Genomic DNA, 18,395 nt, shown 5'->3' on the forward strand with positions numbered 1-18,395 from the left:
TTGAGACTTGGGGGCAGTTCTTATCTTTTCTGAACTTCTTTACTCATCACTAATAGAGATTTTAAAAGCTATTTAAATATTAGCAAAAGATCGGCAGGGATTATATATTTAATTAAAAAGAGTATACAATTCAGATGATCAAGGAAGAATATACACTTAAAAAACATGAAGTTCCACAATGGATACAAGTTTTAATAAATAAATGTATATTTTTAAACCACAGGAAAATACACAACAGATTCAAACCCTAATGGATCAGTCATAAATGTCTAAAAGCATGATCCATATGTCTGCAAATTCTCTAGTTTTTCTTCTTCTCCAGTTTTTTTTCCAGCCAGATCAGCTAACTCATTGCAATACTCAGCAACATTTTGTTTGTTTATGTGCTGTCCTTTAGTTTCTTAAGCTCTTGGCAATTGCACATGCTATCAGAAAAAGCTGCTTTTGAGGTTTCCTTCCTGAAGAACGAGCCCCCAGATTCTTCACTAATATCACTATTTTACAGCAGTATTAATTATTTTTACATTAGCCAAGCTGCTCAACTTTAATTCAGATGTAGTCTTTCTGTGGAGAATTTAAACCTCTTCAATAATGGCTCTATCCAAAGCCCATCAAAGTCTTTGGAAAGATTCCCATTTGGAATCAGCTTTGATGGGCTTTGGATCAGGCTCTGAATAGTTATTAATACTGGCAACTGAATACATAACAATTCAGATTCCACAAAATCAGAAATTAGTGGTTGACTCAGGATCCAATTTAAGCTAAACATCTGATCAAGTGTTGTACTGGTATGTAAATACCATCAATGCTGTTGCCTTTGCAGATTAAAATTCTTGTTAAGGCCCTAGTTCAGCAAAGCTCATTATGCATATGTAGGAAAAACCCAATAAATTAGTGTAATATAAATAAATTGCAATCTCTTTGATACCCAACACCTGACCCTAAATTAAAAGGCAATTACTGGGCTAACCAAGCCCAGTTTAAGTGGTATGCAAATATTTTGCCCATACTGCAGAGAGGGAGAACAAGGACCTTTTCTGAGCCAGCAGAAGGAGGGATCAGTTGGAATCAATTATAGTCAGGATACTGTTTAAAATAATTATAATTTCTAATGTTTTAAGAAAAATCTTTGTATTAAAAATCATTTGGGGGATCCAATCTTCCTCTCCTTATCCAGGCAAAACTCCACTTGATGTGATGGCAGTTTTGCCAGAGTATTTGGGCTAAAGAAATAAAAGATGGCTTGCCTTTAATTCTTTATAATTCTGCAAAGAGTTACTTAAATTTAGGCACTGTGAGTAATCCATTTAATTTCAATGGGGTTACTCACAGCGGCAGTGTGAAAACGATAGGGACTACAGGGGGTGTGAATTGCAAAAGCCTTGCTACTTAACTTCCCCATGTGGATGCTGCTGGTGCAAACTAAAAAGTATCTGTCTCGTTAACATAGTCCTATTTGAAAGAGGACTATGTTAGTGCTAACTAGGGGACATTTAAAGATTCTAACACTTTCATGGGCTCTGCAATTCACACCCCCTTAAGTCTGCACTGTGACACAGTGTAGACAAGCCTGATGTGTAAAGTTAAGCATGTGTGTCAGTCTTTTCAGTCTGGGCACAAGTCTTTCTGTTGCTTGTGGTATAGGTATGAATGGTTCTTGTGCTTCTCCAAGTAGATTTTTATTTTGTATTGGTAAAGGATAATGTTTTGAAGAGACAGGGTGATCTACTGGTTATAGCAAAGGACTGGATGGTATTATAACATATCTCCATCCTGGTGAATTTAGGATCTAATAAAAAACTCCTATTCCAATTCTGATTTGATCTGTGACTTTGAACAAATAACTGAGGCCTCAGTCATGTGAGTTAGGATGCATGGACCTAGGGCCTGTGTTTTCTACCGTGCAGGATCAGGACCTTAGGTCTCAATCCTGCACTAGGCTTAGTAGCCGTGGATCGCTGAGTCCATGCAAATGCCGGGGTCCATCCCTGGAGAGCTCACTGGAGGTCCCACCCTAATCTCCTTGTACCTCAGCTGCCCCATTTGTAAAAGAATACTTATATTTGTAAAGTGCTTTGGGCTGTCAAGGCACAAAGCATTCATTAGCTCATTGGTGCTCCTTGGGAATACTGGAAATTAACACAACTGAAGGTGGGAGGGGGGCTCTTCTCCCTACTCTGTCTGCTCCCGGTTCCTTAAAATGTGGGGGGAGCCTCTGCCTGGACCTCACTTGCCTCTCAGCCCCACCTCGTCTAAGGAGACCCCTCTAGGAAAGCAGCCAGGTGGTGGCTGAGGCCGGGCTCAGCCATTCCCTCCTCTGGGGCCATTCCGGGGGGTGTTAGGAAAACTTCCTTGGAAGACTTTCTCCTCCCCCCTCCCCCTCGGGATTCCCGGCCTCGCTTTCCTGCCCAAGGGGGGAGCGGGGTGGCCACAAGAAGAGCGCAGAGCCTGAGCTCTCTCCTCTTCCCAGCTGAGCCGGAGGGGAGGGGCGGGGGCTGGTCGTGTGAGTTCAGGCGGGTCGGGTTAGTGCTGGAAACTCCAGGTCCCGGAGGCTGCAGAGCCCAGAGGCAGAGGGAGAGGGAGAGGCTCCTGCGCCAGCTCCCGCGCCGCGGGTGCCCACCATGGAAGTGCAGTGAGGGAGCTCAGGAGCAAACTTCGGTTCCCCAGGCTCGGAAAGTTTCCTATGTGACCCGCTCCTGTGCCAACATGAAAGGTAAGCGGGGGATGGGGAGCGGTGTGCGTGGATCTAGCCGCGCTTTAACATGCGGGGCTTGCTGCGCTGGGATATACCTGCCTGGAAATCTCTTTGCAAACTCTGCGGGGGAGGTGATAACTTGCACTAAGTGGCCAGGGGGAGGGAAATGATGCAAGGGGGGGTTGTTACCTCCCCCCCCACACACACACACCTTCTCTTTACACTTATGAGAAACGCTGCCCTGGATGAGTTTCTAAAGCAAACTTGAGACCAGTCCGTAAGCAGTTGTTTACGGCGTCCTGCTTCAAATGTAAATCTGGTCAGGAGATGGGAGCACTCGCCCTCCCCACCGTTTCTGCTCACTCCTGCGCGTATTTCCTGGCCACCTATCTTTTAGTTTTCTCCTTTTCCCCCCCTCCCCTGTAGTTTTAGAAAACAGAGCAGCTTTTTCTTTTTTGGGCCAGTGTTTCGTGATGTTCTTGGTGTTGCTTTTAAACATCTGGCAATGATTAGGTGCCAGTGGAGGTTTAACTGGCTTGTGAAATGTATTTGGCATCCTTCACCCCAAGATCCACTGACTGGAAAATATTTGGTCTTTTGCATCTGTTAAAGCTGAAACTTAAAGTCGTCCCCCCACCCTCCGCTTTAAATGGGTGAAACGCCCGCTGCTTTTACACAACACACCAGTTGGCCCTACTCATGTCCTATAAAGTTGTGACTAAAAGACGTATCAGATAGTACGCTTTTTAAGTCGAATACAGAAGTAGCTCTCCAAATGGCTAACGTTCTAATCTAATAAAGATGTGCTAGGGCTTTGCAAGAAGCCCTCCTGTTTATGAAAAGTGAAAGCTTACAGCGAAGCATAGAACCCTATACTCTGGGCAAGGTTACAAAGAAAGCATCCAAGAACACTAGAGAAAATTTAGGAAGTACCTGTGAGTTTGCAAGTTTCAAGTTCAATTTTTCTCAGAGACAAAAATAAACTTTTAAAAATACCAGCAAGCCTGCAGTTGGGCACCAGTTTAGAACCTAGATGCCAACAGGCCAGAAACATCAGGATAGTTACACTTAGTTTCCAGAGCCGAGTACAGCAAGCGATGTGATCATTTATTCACATGCCAGAGTAGCTCCCTAAAGGGATGAGTGTGGTTGCTTTTATTTTTGTTTTGTGAACCCACACACACTACTTAAATAACTTTTGGCAATGTGACAAGGTGTCTGTAGGGGAGCCTGCAGTTTCTTAACAATATTTTTTATTTATAGACCACTAGTGCCAAATGTTTTGTCACTGCCTTATTGCTAGCAGCACTAGTGTAATCCTCACCGTCATCATCCTTGTCTCTTATATAGCACCTTCACTGGCAGATTTCAAGTGGCAAAAACAAAGTTAAATAGTGGAAATAGCAAATTTAAAACCATACGTGTTTGATTTTACAATCTTTAATTGAGTGTTTCTTCTCATGTTGGCATTGATGCTTTGCTCATTTACTCTCTAGCTGTCTCTTTTTTGGGGTAGGGGGAAGGGGAAGTACCTTGCTGAGTGTTACACTGGACAGGATCCTGCACCCATTGAAGCTGACAGGAGTTTTGCCATTGATTTACAATGGACACGCAGTTTGAGCCGGTATGATTTGTAGCCCATTGCTTTTCTCGGCTAAGGGCAGAAATGTCACTAGGAGAAGGTGTTATGGCTTCTATAAATTAGTGTTGGTTGCTCCAGAAATGCAGCATTACTGGAAAGCTTCACACTCCTTTTTAGTCCCTAACCACTATGTTTCTTTAAGAAGTTTTACAACTGCTTGATTTTTTTAAATTTGTTCAGAACAATGGAAACCAATAATAACCCTTGTAAAATAAAATCTTTAAACTACAGTATTAATAGAAAACATCAGACATCAAATCAACTGGTACTGCAAGAGTTATAAAAGTCCTAAATACTGCCAAAGTAAATTTTTGCCTCTATATTTTCCTATTGCCTCTTTAACATACATATTTGGCTTGCCACATTCTCCATTTAAACTTGGTGCTTGCATAATGCTAGAGTTTTTGAACCTAGTGTAATCACACATTCTCCTCATGAATAACCACACAGTTGATCTACTGAATGCGGTAAACAGCTGTCTCTATTCCCGTATCTACCCTCCCTAGAGAACAGAACAGTATCAAAATAATTACATCATTAGATATTTGTAAGGAATAAATTATATTTTTCCATTGCTTGAATTCTTAATATGTTGGGTCTTAAATCAGTAAAATAAATTGAAATATATGTTTAGTTTACTGCCAGATTTATTTCCAGTAAACTAAACCGAGCTCATAAACCTTGTTGCTTTTTAATAATGTCACATTATTTATAAAGGGATTTGACTGCCTTAGCGTTAGCTGTATCTTTACCTAATAATACTTCTCAGTTTTTAAAATTGTAGATGTTTTGTGAGTTATGAAGCAGTACTTGTTGTCTAGGAAACAGACGGAGAACAACTTTCACGTATTCAAACAACAACGCACGTTCAAAAGCATTGCACCCAATTTAACACAGGGAAAGAAGATGCCATTAAAACTGAGTGTTCAACTGGATATTTCTGAACTTCTTTGTTTCAAATGCATCAGTAGGCAATATACTTTTATTACAATTGTTCTGATGTCAAATATAGTAATATGTTATGGTTTACTGTGTACTACTCATATCACTTACTTTCTTGAAGTCTGCTTGTTTGACATACACAGGATTATGGGATACTACATGTGTATTAAAGGTCTTTGGTGGGGGTGAGGAATGTCTGATATATTATTTGAGGAAAAGTATGTGACCAGAATGATCTTCCCCATGCAAAGTGCACTCTCATATTAAAAACTGCGCACTCAGTGAGACATATGGCCAGATTAATCCCTGGTATAGTTCCACTGAAGTCAATAGTTATATCAAGGATGAATCTGGCAAACTGTTCCTTCAGAGCCCTTCTTCATTATTGTGCTTTAGAAGAAACTTGGAAACTTTCAATAAACCAAGCTTATGTGCACTCTTTGCTTTATTCAGTATGCATTTTATTGGACAGTGAATGAGGTATGGCTCCTACAGTTACAGTCACTCCTGTTATGATCTTGCACAGAGCCATGAGACATTTCACAAGCAAACCTTTTTCTCTCTCAAAATTTAAACATGCACCAAAAGTTGTTATGCGTACATAAAAAATGCAGCCAATCATTGTATAAAGATATACATTTTAACAATCAAAGAATTCTCCTACATGATTACTGTTTTCATTCCAAATTTCAGTTTTCTGTCCCCAGGCACTCTGGTGATAGAACTGTTTTAAAAAAATTAGAGACACAAGTGTATCTCCTTCACTCTCCTTGTATTCAAAAATAGCTGCATGGTCTTTCTGCAAACACATCTTTCTTGGGCAGAGACAACACTTTAGAAATTTCAGCCCAGTAGATAAAAGATCTGGAAAGTTATCAGCAACAGAAATCAAAAGATTAGAGTGAAATGACCCAGTAACCTTAACTTAGCTGTTATAGTACTAGTAGCTGAAAGACCCTGCTGTAAGAACTGTGGCGGTTGGGCTTAGTAATGCTCCATCTGTGCAGTCTTCCGTATACAACCAATGAAATTGTTGCATGCAAATTAGCTGTAGAGTAACAGTTGTGTTTGGTTGACTTTCCTCTGATATCATAATGGTCTAGGACCTGGGCTCTCACAACAAAAATTTTGGTGGTCTCAGAGTGTGACCATGAACGCTTGCTAGCGGCTCCTCTCACAATTTTTCCTAAAATACTTAATTCACTTTAGAAAAAAACAAATAAATATGCACATATACAGGGCCAATCGGTGTAATTTATTTATGTAGGGTTTTTTGCAGACCTAATAATAAAAATAATGTACAGTTGTATGTCTTCTTTACTGGATCTAAACAGAATAGAAACACAAATAAGGTGCTTTGCATATTCTTGTCTTTTGTTCTTGGTTGTTTTTGTTTTTTGCTTTTTTTTGGTTGCTTTTTTATGACTTGCTAGCTAGTAAGTCTGCTTCTGTGAAAAGTGATATTTGTATGTTTGTTAATATCGCTTCTCACAGCAGCAGACTTGAGAGCTAGAAGATAGTGAAAAGTGATAATTAACAAACATACAAATACCACTGTTCAGAACAGACTTACTCAGTCCTGATAAGCCAGAGGACAAATTAAGTCTTGGATGGGGAGGTGGGTAGGGAGGCAGCAGGGGGCCAGGAGAGGTAGCAGGGGCCGGGGCAATGGGTGGTGAGCCCTGGACTGGGGCCAGAGCCCGAAGCCCTGCAGCCATAGGATGGAGCCTGTTGCCGTGTCGCCCGAGGACAGAGCCTGCCACCCCAGGGTTGAAGCCAGAAGCCTGAACTCCACCATCCCTGGGAAGGTGGGGAACTCACGTTGGCTACCTGCTCCTTTGGTGTTTGTGGCTCCGCTGCTCCATCTCAATCACTGCCCAGGAGGCTGTGGCCACAAGAAAAGCCCCTGTGGCCACCTGGGACCATGGTAGCCACATTTGAGAAACGCTGGTCTAGAACTCTTGCCTTGCTGTAGCTGAAAGCCCGCACTGGCACAGGCGTAATTTGTAAAGTCAAAATGGCTTAAAAATTGGACAGTAACAGATCTCAAATCCTAGTGATGGTTCATTTTGGTGATATTCTGAACAAAAGGAGCTCTCAACCATGCTTGGAGCTGTTTCCATCATGTCACACAGACACAACAAACATTCAGGGCTTCAAGTGACAATCCTGGAATCTCCTCCTATAGATTAGTATATGTTTGTAGTGCCATAAATGTACCAGGCATGCATGTACAATGAGCCACCTGTGCTGCACATGTAACAGGATGCAGCCTTTACAATCTAAAGGCATGGGCAGGTACAATAAACGTATGATGCAACACAGAACAAACCCAAAGCTTTGCCAGCATATGGTTGTTATAGCTGGATGGGCTGGCAGAATAGAAAGATTTTTGAAATTTCTGACAGTAAGAGAGAGAGATGGGATCTTGCAAACATGAGCTTGAAGGGTATTCTCATTTGGCAACATACAAGAAGGCACATTGTCATGAGATCCAAAAAAAAGAACAACATAAATACTGGACATCATGCAGATAGGAAAATTACTGTATGTAAATGGTGTTAAATATAATTAAGTAGTGTGCAAATTAATTATCACAAAGGATTTTCAGAATTAATTAGAATCGTGCATGGTGATCTCAATATTCTATTTTCCCTAGGCATGCAGAGCTGTGACTGTGAGCAATGTAGGGAGAATAGAGCCTTAGAATTTAGATCCACTGGGATTTTTTTTCTTTTACACGGGAGTCAGTGGAATTACTCTAGACTGACTCTGGTATAACTGAGAGCAGAATTTGGCCAATTGTTATGAATCTTTAGCTCTATCTGTTTAGATCTGCACTGTTAGAGCAAAATCAGTCCAAACATCACTGCTTGTGTAAGCTGTAAGACAAGGAGGGAAGCATGCAATCATGCATAGGGGTGCAATCCCCAGGCCAGCAGGTGAATATATGCATGCTGAAACTAAAGGAAACATAAAATAATTGGAATTAAAGATGTCTGCAAGGTGGGATAAATCCAAAATTGATTTTTAAAATACCCCACAATACAGGTGTCCAGTCATCGTGGGAGATTCCTAGGATAATTGTGCTCCACAGTTCTCCCTTGAAGAGACAGACATGACCACCCAGTAGAGCAAAAATATATTAAATGTGTCTACCAGGTACTAGAAGTGAATCTGATCCCCTTAATATGTTGAATGTAGCATTATATAAGCACGGACTAAACATAACATGAATTCTCTTTGGGGTTAACCTTCCCCCTTCTAAAATTACAATCCATTTTGGTTTATAAATTGGAGGTGAAGACTGAGACATGACTGGGAAACAAGTAGATGAATTATAGAAATAGTATAGCAATATATTAATCAGGAAAATGTAGACCATACGTTAACATTGGTAAATGAGTCCTATAAACTGCTCATAGAAAATGATAGTTTTCAGTTCATAAATAAGACCTAGGGGATCTGTTCTCAAATTATTATTCTGAAATACAAATTGATTTAAAATTCAGGCCTTAGATTCTAATTGTTAGTTTCAAACTTTGACATTGCACAGTGCAGCAGCTCCTGGTCTCAGCACTGATTGACATAGTGCACTGATAGGCGAAGAGGCTGTTTTGTTCAAGAGAAGTATTCTAGTTTTCATTATATAATAGACTCTCTCTGTTTTTGATGTGTGGTTATGGATGGATCTCCTAAGTAAAACTTTTAGTGGGATTTTTTTTCTTTAAGAACAAAAGTGAATTTCTGTGCGTGAGACCAATAGGGGTTGAGGGATGGATTCTTGGAGGGTGAGATGACTCAGAGACTTGGGAATGAGCAATTGAGCCTCAGCTATTTATTATTATTAATTATTTGTATTACAGGGGTGCCAAGGCTCCAATGAGATCAGAGCCTTTTTTTGCTAGGCACTGCACAGACAGAGAAAAAGAGACAATCCCTGCCCCAAAGAGCTTAAAATCTAAAGGATCAAGTCAGCCAAAGGTCTGGGGAGAAGGACTATAAAATATAAGCAGAGTGAATGATGTGTTTGAAAATGTCACGTTAGTTTCATGATTTTGTTGCTGATGATTTTTTTTTAAATTTTGGGTTGGGGGGGTTAGCTAAACAAAGGAAAAGAGAGGGGTTTTGATGGTAGGTAGCAAGGATGAACGAGGGAGGAAGGGGAGCGTGGAAGGGCAGATGCAGCAAGGTGGAAGTGAAGGGTCTGCGGAGGAAAGAATGGCAGGAATGAAGAGAAAAGCCAGTCCATGCACAGTGGAGAGAACATGTGGCTGTGAAAAGCAGCTGAACACTGAAAACACCATCAGCAACCAAAAGTCTCTGCTGCAGCTGCTTGTCTCTGCTCCTACTGGCTCAGTGTCATCTCCAGGTCAGTGTTTTGAAGGACTAGGGCCCAGATCCTCAAAGTTATTTAAGTGCCTAACTCCAGCTACAAGGATCTTTGAGGATCTGGGGTAGGTTAATAGTCACCACAAGTACATATATATATGATGACTATTCAGCAACTTGTAATAAATTAATTGGTTGTGTCTGTCCTCTTTGTGCATAGATGTTAGTGTTACAAAAAATGCACAGTCATGCACGTTTGCACCTTTAACAAGAAGGCCTAAGATTCAATAAGTAGAGACTGAACTTTTTGCCACTAGAATTGGTACTTCCTGACTGGGTATGAGACACACTAGTAGAGAATTCTTAACTCAGGGTCAAAACCATTAAAGTTGTTTGCAAATGGACATTATAGAAAGATTTATTTTAAAGGAAACGGAGTGGATGTCATCGTTACTAGAAATTGGAAGTGAATTACCAATGCAGTACTTATGACTGAGTAACAAATATACTGTAATTCCAGTTTTTATGGGGTTTATAAACTAGATGTTCAAATCTGAGCTGAAACCTGGCATCACAGTTTTCAGTCCTGATCTATTCATTATTCCTTGAACTATATCTTTACTTGGTTTTGAAATCTGGTGTGGAAAATTTTTTGTTTTCTTAATTCTGCCGTTTTAACTTAAATGGCTTAAACCGAGGGTCAGATTATACCCTTGTTAATGTGTGTACAAGTGTTCTAGAAGTCTACCAAGGTAGAATTTGGTCCAAAAGTATTTCAGGTCCTCAATATTCTTTCATTAGTTAAATATATTTCAATCACTGGGCTGTTTGCTTTTGAGAGGTGGCAACTGGACATGTGAACTAGCTGCTTTCCATAACACATTCTGAGTGACATCCATAAAACTCAGTAGTAAAATTGTAACAATTCCAATAAAATAATATTGGATCCAAAGAACTTACAGCTCTGACACACTGCCAGTGAAGAGAGAGAGAAGTGGAGTGGTTATGGGTTATATGACTAGGATGCGTTTGGCATCCTTTATGGCTCCAGCCCAAATCTATCTTTTTTCTTGAGTTCAAACTGAGTCACAAATGGCCCATGAATAACATATTGAAGATTCTAAAAACAAGGAAGCAGAAACTGCGCAGTTCTACTCACCAGATTTTTACTTTGCTTCCAGCAAATTAATCAAACCAGAGTCTAATTTATTTTAGATTAAATGAACTCCCTCAATCCCCCATTGAACTGCCATATTATTTCCTCTCCCTTTTAAGCTTGGTACTGTAACTTAGTTAACTCTCTAACCATGTTTATGCAATATGTGAGAATAACAATTTATATCTGAAGTGTTACCAAAATTTACCATCAGAGTCAGGTAAGGTGAGGTTGCTGCCTAAGCGTTTCAAAGTTTTTTAAATCTGAGCCCTTGCTTTCCAATGATTTCCCAACAAGGTTCTTATCCTATTCAGATCCAATTGTCATCCCATCCCAATTGTAAAACTCCCATTGTCTTCAGTAGTTCAGGGCTAAGCAGTAAGTGAGGTTCCGGTGTAGAAATGCAAGGATGTACCTTTATCATTGATGGAAAAATATGTCTCAGAATGTCCCTTCATTTTTCTGACTGGATCTTTCTTCTGTATGTTTAAATCTCTGGCAATGCTATTGGGCAAAACATGAGTAATGAAATGACATACAGTCCATCTAGTGTTTTGGGGAAAGAGGTGGGATTTTCAGCAAACAAGCATAGCTAATTAATTATATATCACCCATAAACTTCTTTGATTCTTCAGCACTTTCGTTGTACTGTATGAAAGTTGTTTGCCTCAGAAAAACAACTATATAAATGACATCTTGTTCAACATAAGTATTCTTTTTTATATATTGAGACATGAATTTGCCTATATTAATGACAAAATATATTTTGTTTACTAGTTTTAACTCATATTGGGACTGCAGAACCAAAACAAAGAAGAAAGGGAGAGAGAGGTTCTGTGTCTTCTTATGCATCATTGAATGACTTGTTTGCTAATTTTCAGTTGGTTTTATCTGTGCACAGCTATCAGTGAAGGCTTAGTTAGGTCTGCTGAATCTTTATTACATGTGATTAAATTAGCTACAAAATGATGGGGTGTAAATTAGCAGTCACCACTGAATAGAAAGGTCTTGGAGTCATGGATAGTTTTCTGTAAACATCTACTCAGTGTACAGTGGCAGTCAAAAAAGTTAACAGAATGTTAGAAATAATTTGGAAAGTGTAAATAAGTCAGAAAATATTATAATACCACCACATAAATCTATGGCATGCCCACACCTGGAATACTGCCTGCAGTTCTGGTCACCCATCTCCAAAAAGATGAATTAGCATTGGAAAAGTTATAGAAAAGGGCAACAGAGTGGGACTGTTCAGTTTGAACAAGAGATATCTAAGGGGGGGTATGATGGAGGTCTATAAAATCATGAATAGTGTAGAGAAAGTGAATTGGGAAGTGTTATTTACCCTTTCGCATAACCCAAGAACTAGGCATCATCCAATGAAATTAATAGACGGTCGGTTTAAAGCAAACAAAATTGAGTATTTTTTCACATACTGCACAGTTCGCTTGTGGAACTTGTTACTAAAGGATATCTTGAAGCCCAAAAGTATAACTACGTGAAAAAAAAGATTTAGATAAGTTCATGGAGCCATCAATGGCTATTAGCTAAGATGGTCAGGGATGCAATCCCGTGCTCTGGTGTCCCTGTGACTGTGACCTGTGACTTCCAGAAGCTGGGACTGGAAGACAAGGGATGGATCACTCAATAATTGCCCTGTTCTTTTCATTCCTTATAAAGCATCTAGCACTGACCACAGTTGGAAGACAGGATACTGGGACAGATAGACCATTGGTCTGACCTAGGATGGTCATTTTTATGTTCTTATCTGATATGTGAGATGGGGAAAAATTCTATTTTGACTCTCAGATCCCTATTGAGTTTGCAGGATTAGCTGTTTTAACCTCTTCCTCCTATCTTTACATTTGTAAACTGAACACATCTGATGTTTAAATTATTGAGACAGTAAACATCGAACTTCACAATGCCATATTTTAGTCACAGAGCAGAACTGCACTTCAATCATAGCTGTATGTATTTTGTTGTAGCTCATAAATATCAGCTGAATGGAATTTTGCTCATTTATACCAGGGCCAAATTTGCCTTTCAACTAGAACTGCAATGGGAAAATGGGTAAACTACAACCAATAAGCAGATCAGCAGTAATGTGCTAAAAGGGTCTGAAAAGAATGCAGACAGATTTGTTTCCAGCTGAATAGGGCAATTATGCATTAAGGTGCCACCTAGGCTTCCCCCTGGCCCACATTTCATAAAAGGAGCACAATAACAATTTTCCACATAAAGTATATCTTTTTGACATTTAGTTCCAACAGAAAAGACATTAATTTCTCTAAAGGAAGTATGAACATTTCTCACCCTTGGGTCCTTTTGGATCTGATTCATATGTCTTTCTAGGAGACTTTTTTTTTTTTTTAAACAGGAAAAAGAAAATACTTTTAATTCCATTAATCTTTCCAGATACAGTAAATCTGAAACAGTGAGTCCCTTCTCACTGTCCAACCTGTCCATTTTCAGCCCTGTCCAACCTGTCCATTTAAATTTTTTATCATTGTATTAATTATCTCAAGTTTTACTTTCCAGGGCAGACAGAGGCTTTTAGTCTGTCACTTCTAAGCACCTGTTTTCAGAGAACTCTTGGGAGAAAAATTCTAATTCAACACCTATCAAGGTCTCTTCCTGGTGAGGAGTCAGAGATGATGATCCTAGCAGCAGCACTTGGATTTGAGGGAGACACTGTCATGGCATTGAGGCCAGAGAAGGGGAGATTACAGTAGTTAAGAGGCAAGATGATCAGGGCTTGCACAAGACTTTGGCAAAGAGGAATGATGAGATCTTAGAGATGTTTAGGAAGAAGCGGCAAGATTTAGGCATGGCTTGGCTGTGTGGGTCAAAGTGGAAGGCCAAGCCAAATAGGAAGTCAAGATTGTAGTCTTGAGTTACCAGGCATGTGGTTGTGTTGCCCACCATGATAGAAAAATTGGGAGAGAAATGAGTTCAGTCTTGAAATGAATCCTGTGTTATGCAGCTCTTTCTTGCACACCAAAGTGGCAGTTTTTCCGAAGTTCTGTGTAGGGAATGAGCACTGTTGGGGTGTGTGAGGAAGCTGAATGTTGACTGATTTGTGATCACTTTGATTTATTAGCATTTGTCATGAGATGATCGGCCTCTTTGTTGGGTAGAGTTTTCAAAGTGTAAATTTTGGAATTTGGCAGGCTTCAGGAGAGTTTGAGGACATGGTTTCTTGTTGCCTTGAAAAGTCTTTTAAGAAGCTGCTGCAAGTTCTTGCATTCCTTACATACGCATCCAACTCAGGATCCAGATCAGGGTATGGGCAGCTGAGTGATGGATGAGCACTGCCTGTAAGAAATGTAAGGTGAAGAATTAGAATAGGAGGTTTTGATCTGTCCTGTCAGAGGCATTAGCTGTGTGAATATTAAAGCCCTGCAAGGTGATAAATTCAGTGAACGTCATCGCCATGTCAGGCAATTTCTCCATCACCTCACTTGCAAGCATTTGATGTTTGGAAGTTAATAGAATAGTAGTATGCCTAGGTTAGTCTTGTCTCTGGGCAAGAGTAAGTGGATGCCCTCAAAGGACTTTGATTTGAGTGTCCTTTTCTTGATCTTGAGCCTGAAAGGGAAATGAATAACTATGCTCCATCTCCAGCTTTGTCCTCTCTAGGTCTGGCTGTGTAGTGAATAATGTATCCTGGGAGGGGATCGCAAAGCCAGGTGAGGTAGCAGTTGTCTACCATGTCAACCAGACAGATTTCTGTGATGCAGACTTGGCTGGTTGACTCATTGGCAATGAGACTGAATGGTCTATTGAACACAGATTTTGCGCTTAATTGCATGACGCTGAGTGTTTGTTTGGGGCCTGTATAACATACCTGTTTTGTGATTGCACCTGATTGAATGAAGCTTTCTGGTGACCTTCTGTCCAGATACTGGCTGGTATTCCTGTTTACTTCTTTCTTGTTATGACTTGTCTTGGGAAAGACGTAGGTGGGGGGTTAATGTACTTGGTAGCGATGGCAATCTCTGTGTGTCACATGCCTAGAGAGTGGTGTCAGCCTCTTAGGGGGCTGAGCTAAGGTGAGCTCTGGGTGAAGATTTGTAATTGCTCCAGATGCCCTAGGTGTGGCAGGTATGCGTACACCCCATCTGGGCACATTGCTGATGTTGATATGAGAAGGGGTGAAACTCTGTCCCAGAGCAGTGGAAAATGGGGCTGCAAATGGGAAAGGCCCTCCTGGGGGTGAGAGAAAGGGCAGGGTTGGTGGAGGGATGTTATATACATTTATTTTTTTTAAAGTAGTGATGTTGCTTGTTTGTGTTGGTCATAATCCTTTCCTTTGTGCTGTTACTGGCAGGAGGAAGTGAGGGGAGAGATGAAATTAATGACAAGCTAAAGGTCTAAATACCAACCTCTTACTCCCTGTGCCCGAGTCAAGATGAAAATGACTAAATACTCTTATTTCTGCTACCTTTTTAACTTGATCAGCTTGTCAGTTCTGTTGCCTGTGTCTGAATGAGGTTTATCTCTTCCAGTGAATTTAGTGTTCATGAAAGGTGATGGATTGACATCCCTAGCAACTGAAGCCTTCTCTTTATTCACAGGAAAAGCACAGCACAGGCAAGCAGTAGTGAAAGCTAGCCCAAAAGACCTTGCTAATGTGCCTCTGCCCTGACCTGGAGGGGACTCCCATGTATGGGTTAAAAGGTGGTTCAGTCTCTGTGCCTACTTATTCCTTTGCCTTGCTGAGACAGCCAACAAAGTTGCACTAAGTGCCAGTTGCGATGAGGGATTTGTCTGCTAAAATCTGTACTAAGACCAGCAATCAATTTAATAAAAGTCCCTGAACAGCCATCAGATGATGATAACTTATCAATTGGATTTCTGCCGGTGACTCAGAAAAAAAAGGGTCCAAATATCATGCAGTAGCCAAAGATTGGGGTGGAAGATTAATAGTGGAAAGAGAAAAGTCTGAGATATTTTCATACATCAGCAAGCAGTAATATTGATAAAACCAATTCACCATTCAAATACAATGTTCAGTAACCCGTTGTATACTCTCAAATTTTTGTGCCTTCGTATCTAATCTTAGTACTAAATCTGTGCATTTGTCTTTCTGTAGACGACTTTGCAGAAGAGGAGGAGGTGCAGTCCTTCGGTTACAAGAGATTTGGTAAGTAGCAACAAATCTCTAACTTTGTTCTTTCTTATTACTCACATGAAGTTAAACAGGTCTTACAAAAACCTTTACTGGTAGCCGTAGGTTCTACAAACTAGGGGGTGCAAGAGCACCCCTAGCTTGAAGTAATTTCCTAGGAAGCAGCCGGCATGTCCCCCCTCTGGCTCCTAAGTGTAGGGGCAGCCAAGGGGCTCTGTGCACTACCCCTGCCCCAAGCACTGCCCCCGCAGCTCCCATTGGCCGGGAACTGCAGCCAATAGGTGCTGCAGGGGTGGCGCCTGCAGACGGGGGAGTGTGCAGAACCGCCTAGCCGTGCCTCCGCGTAGGAGCCGGACGGGGGACATGCTGCTGCTTCTGGGAGCTGCTTGAGGTAAGCGCCACCTGGAGCCTGCACCCCTGACCCCCTCCAGGGCCCCAACCCCCTGCCCCAGCCCTGGACACTGTAACTTACCATAGGTGCACAGGTATGGACCAGTAGATTAAGCACCTGACTGGGAATCAGGAAATCCTGGCTGTGATATTTATTCCCTCTTTGGTCATGTCCGTGCCTCAGTTTCTCCATCTGTAAAATTGGGAATAATGCATTTTCTTACCTTTTGGGGTGTCATGAGGATTAGGTATTATCTATGAAGGTCTTTGAAGAGGAAAAGCACAGTGCAAGTACTAAGGCTTTTTGTTATTTATGTGTTATGTGAATGTTGAGAGTGCATATGATAGGCTGTTCAATGAAATCCTACTGCTACTGACTTACATAAGGGGCACTATAGCTTTGATCCTCCATGAGTCCTTAATATAAGAGCTATTATTTTACTCTAAAATACTGTGAATAGTACATAGCTGTGATATTAGTTCTTCGTTTTTCTGAGTGAGGCAGATATTGCTTCAGAACTAGCAGAACTGCTGTTGATTTCAAGTGCCATTGACTCCACCTTTTTGGGAGGAGGTGGGGTTTGTTTGTCCTTTCTGGAACATAAAATGTTTTGAAAAGTGAAAGAGAGCCAGAACACTGTTGATTTCATGAAAAACACTGGTAGAAGCTTAGTGTATTTAAAGGCTTATAGTGAGTAATTGCTGGCAGCTGGGAACATTGTTGGTCAACGTTTGGCAAGCAAAGTTTTGACCAAACTGCTTCTCAAGAGTTCAGCAAAAGAGACTATTATTACTGACTTTGGGTTTTGGTTATTGTTGCCATTAGTTCATTCTGCAAACAGAACAGATCTATAAAGTTACAAATGGCTGAGGGGAAGAGAGACTAATAAACCTTGTTACTCTCTGCACTCAATTTCATTGATGCTCAGTGGAGGAGGAAGACATCTTGGGAGAAACCTTGTGTTTTGGGGAAAAGCTTTTCAAAAACAGACTAAACACTGCCTCTCCCTGCCGACATAGACACACACCACTTCTCCTCTCTGAGTCTTTTCCTCCTGCCCTCTCCTGTAAGCTAATTTTAAATAATTTATGGTGTTACTAGTCCTTTCAATTGGCAAATCATTAGCTAACTATATTAAGCCACAAACATGTTAAATAACAACCAGGGCATATGCTGACCTACTTCAAGATGCTAAAAAAATAGTATATATTTTTCTCCTTTGTTTTTAAGCACAGAACAAGTTGCTGTAGGGAGGCTGAAGAAAAGTCCTTTTCCAACTGAGTGTTGGTTGAGGCTGTTTACTTCCTTTCAATGGATGCTGCAGATGTGCAAGAAAGCTGCCAAGAGTGAGCTATCTGCTGACTCAGCTTTCCATTGCTTTTGACTCTTGTGATGAGAGTGCACATAAGAAACCTACTTTGTCACCATTGCTGCTTTTGTCAGTCATAGTGTGTAGCTACTTTTGAAGACATCTAATCCATATATCAAGGTACTGCTCTCTCCGTTGTTTTTCTCTAGAAAACTACCACCAACATTAACCCTATCCTGTCAGAATTTCAGGAATTTCCATCTTTTCCTTTAGGAACAGAGTGAATGAATGAAGTTTGAAGGCCATCCTTTCAGAGGCACACATCTGACAACCTCTCTAGTTCAGGGGCATGTGTGTGTATGGGGGGGGGGGCAAGCAGGGGCAAGCCCTCCCCCCAATCAGTGTGGGCACAGAACGCCTCCAGACTGGGCACAGGGAGACTGAGCACCCCTGGCTGCAGGGGGAGGAAGGATGGAGAGCCAGCTTAGGGTTGCCAGTTTTGGTTGGATGGACCCCTGGAGGTTTCAGCACATGGCATAATATTAAATTAAAGATTAATCTTTAATTCCTGGAGACTCCAGGACAATCCTGGAGGGTTAGCAACCTTAAGTCAGCTCCTCTGGGGAAGAGGAGGGGGCCGAGGAGAGCTAGCTCCTCTGGCTGTGGGGGGCACAGAAAATGCCTTTCCAAAAGCTGCCAACTTTTTATTCACGTGCGTCCCTGCTCTAGTTAGTAATTTCTTATAAAAGATAACTTCTACAGTCAGTGGTCCTCTTTATTTTCTTATAAACTGTGAA

At 41.0% G+C, this 18,395-nt stretch overlaps 1 protein-coding gene across 1 annotated transcript in view; it reads left to right on the plus strand.

Annotated features, from left to right (window-relative positions):
- Nucleotides 1–2,525: 2,525 nt before the first annotated feature.
- Nucleotides 2,526–18,395, plus strand: part of COLEC12 (collectin subfamily member 12) — a 150,109-nt gene continuing 134,239 nt past the window's right edge. Inside the window, exons 1-2 of the mRNA XM_050939212.1 lie at nucleotides 2,526–2,713; nucleotides 15,863–15,913. Of these exons, the coding sequence (XP_050795169.1) occupies nucleotides 2,707–2,713; nucleotides 15,863–15,913 (58 nt within the window). The 5' untranslated portion in view covers nucleotides 2,526–2,706. The remainder of the gene's footprint in view (nucleotides 2,714–15,862; nucleotides 15,914–18,395) is intronic.

Source organism: Gopherus flavomarginatus, chromosome 2 (genome assembly GCF_025201925.1).
Source record: "Gopherus flavomarginatus isolate rGopFla2 chromosome 2, rGopFla2.mat.asm, whole genome shotgun sequence".
Taxonomy (NCBI): Eukaryota; Metazoa; Chordata; order Testudines; family Testudinidae; genus Gopherus; species Gopherus flavomarginatus.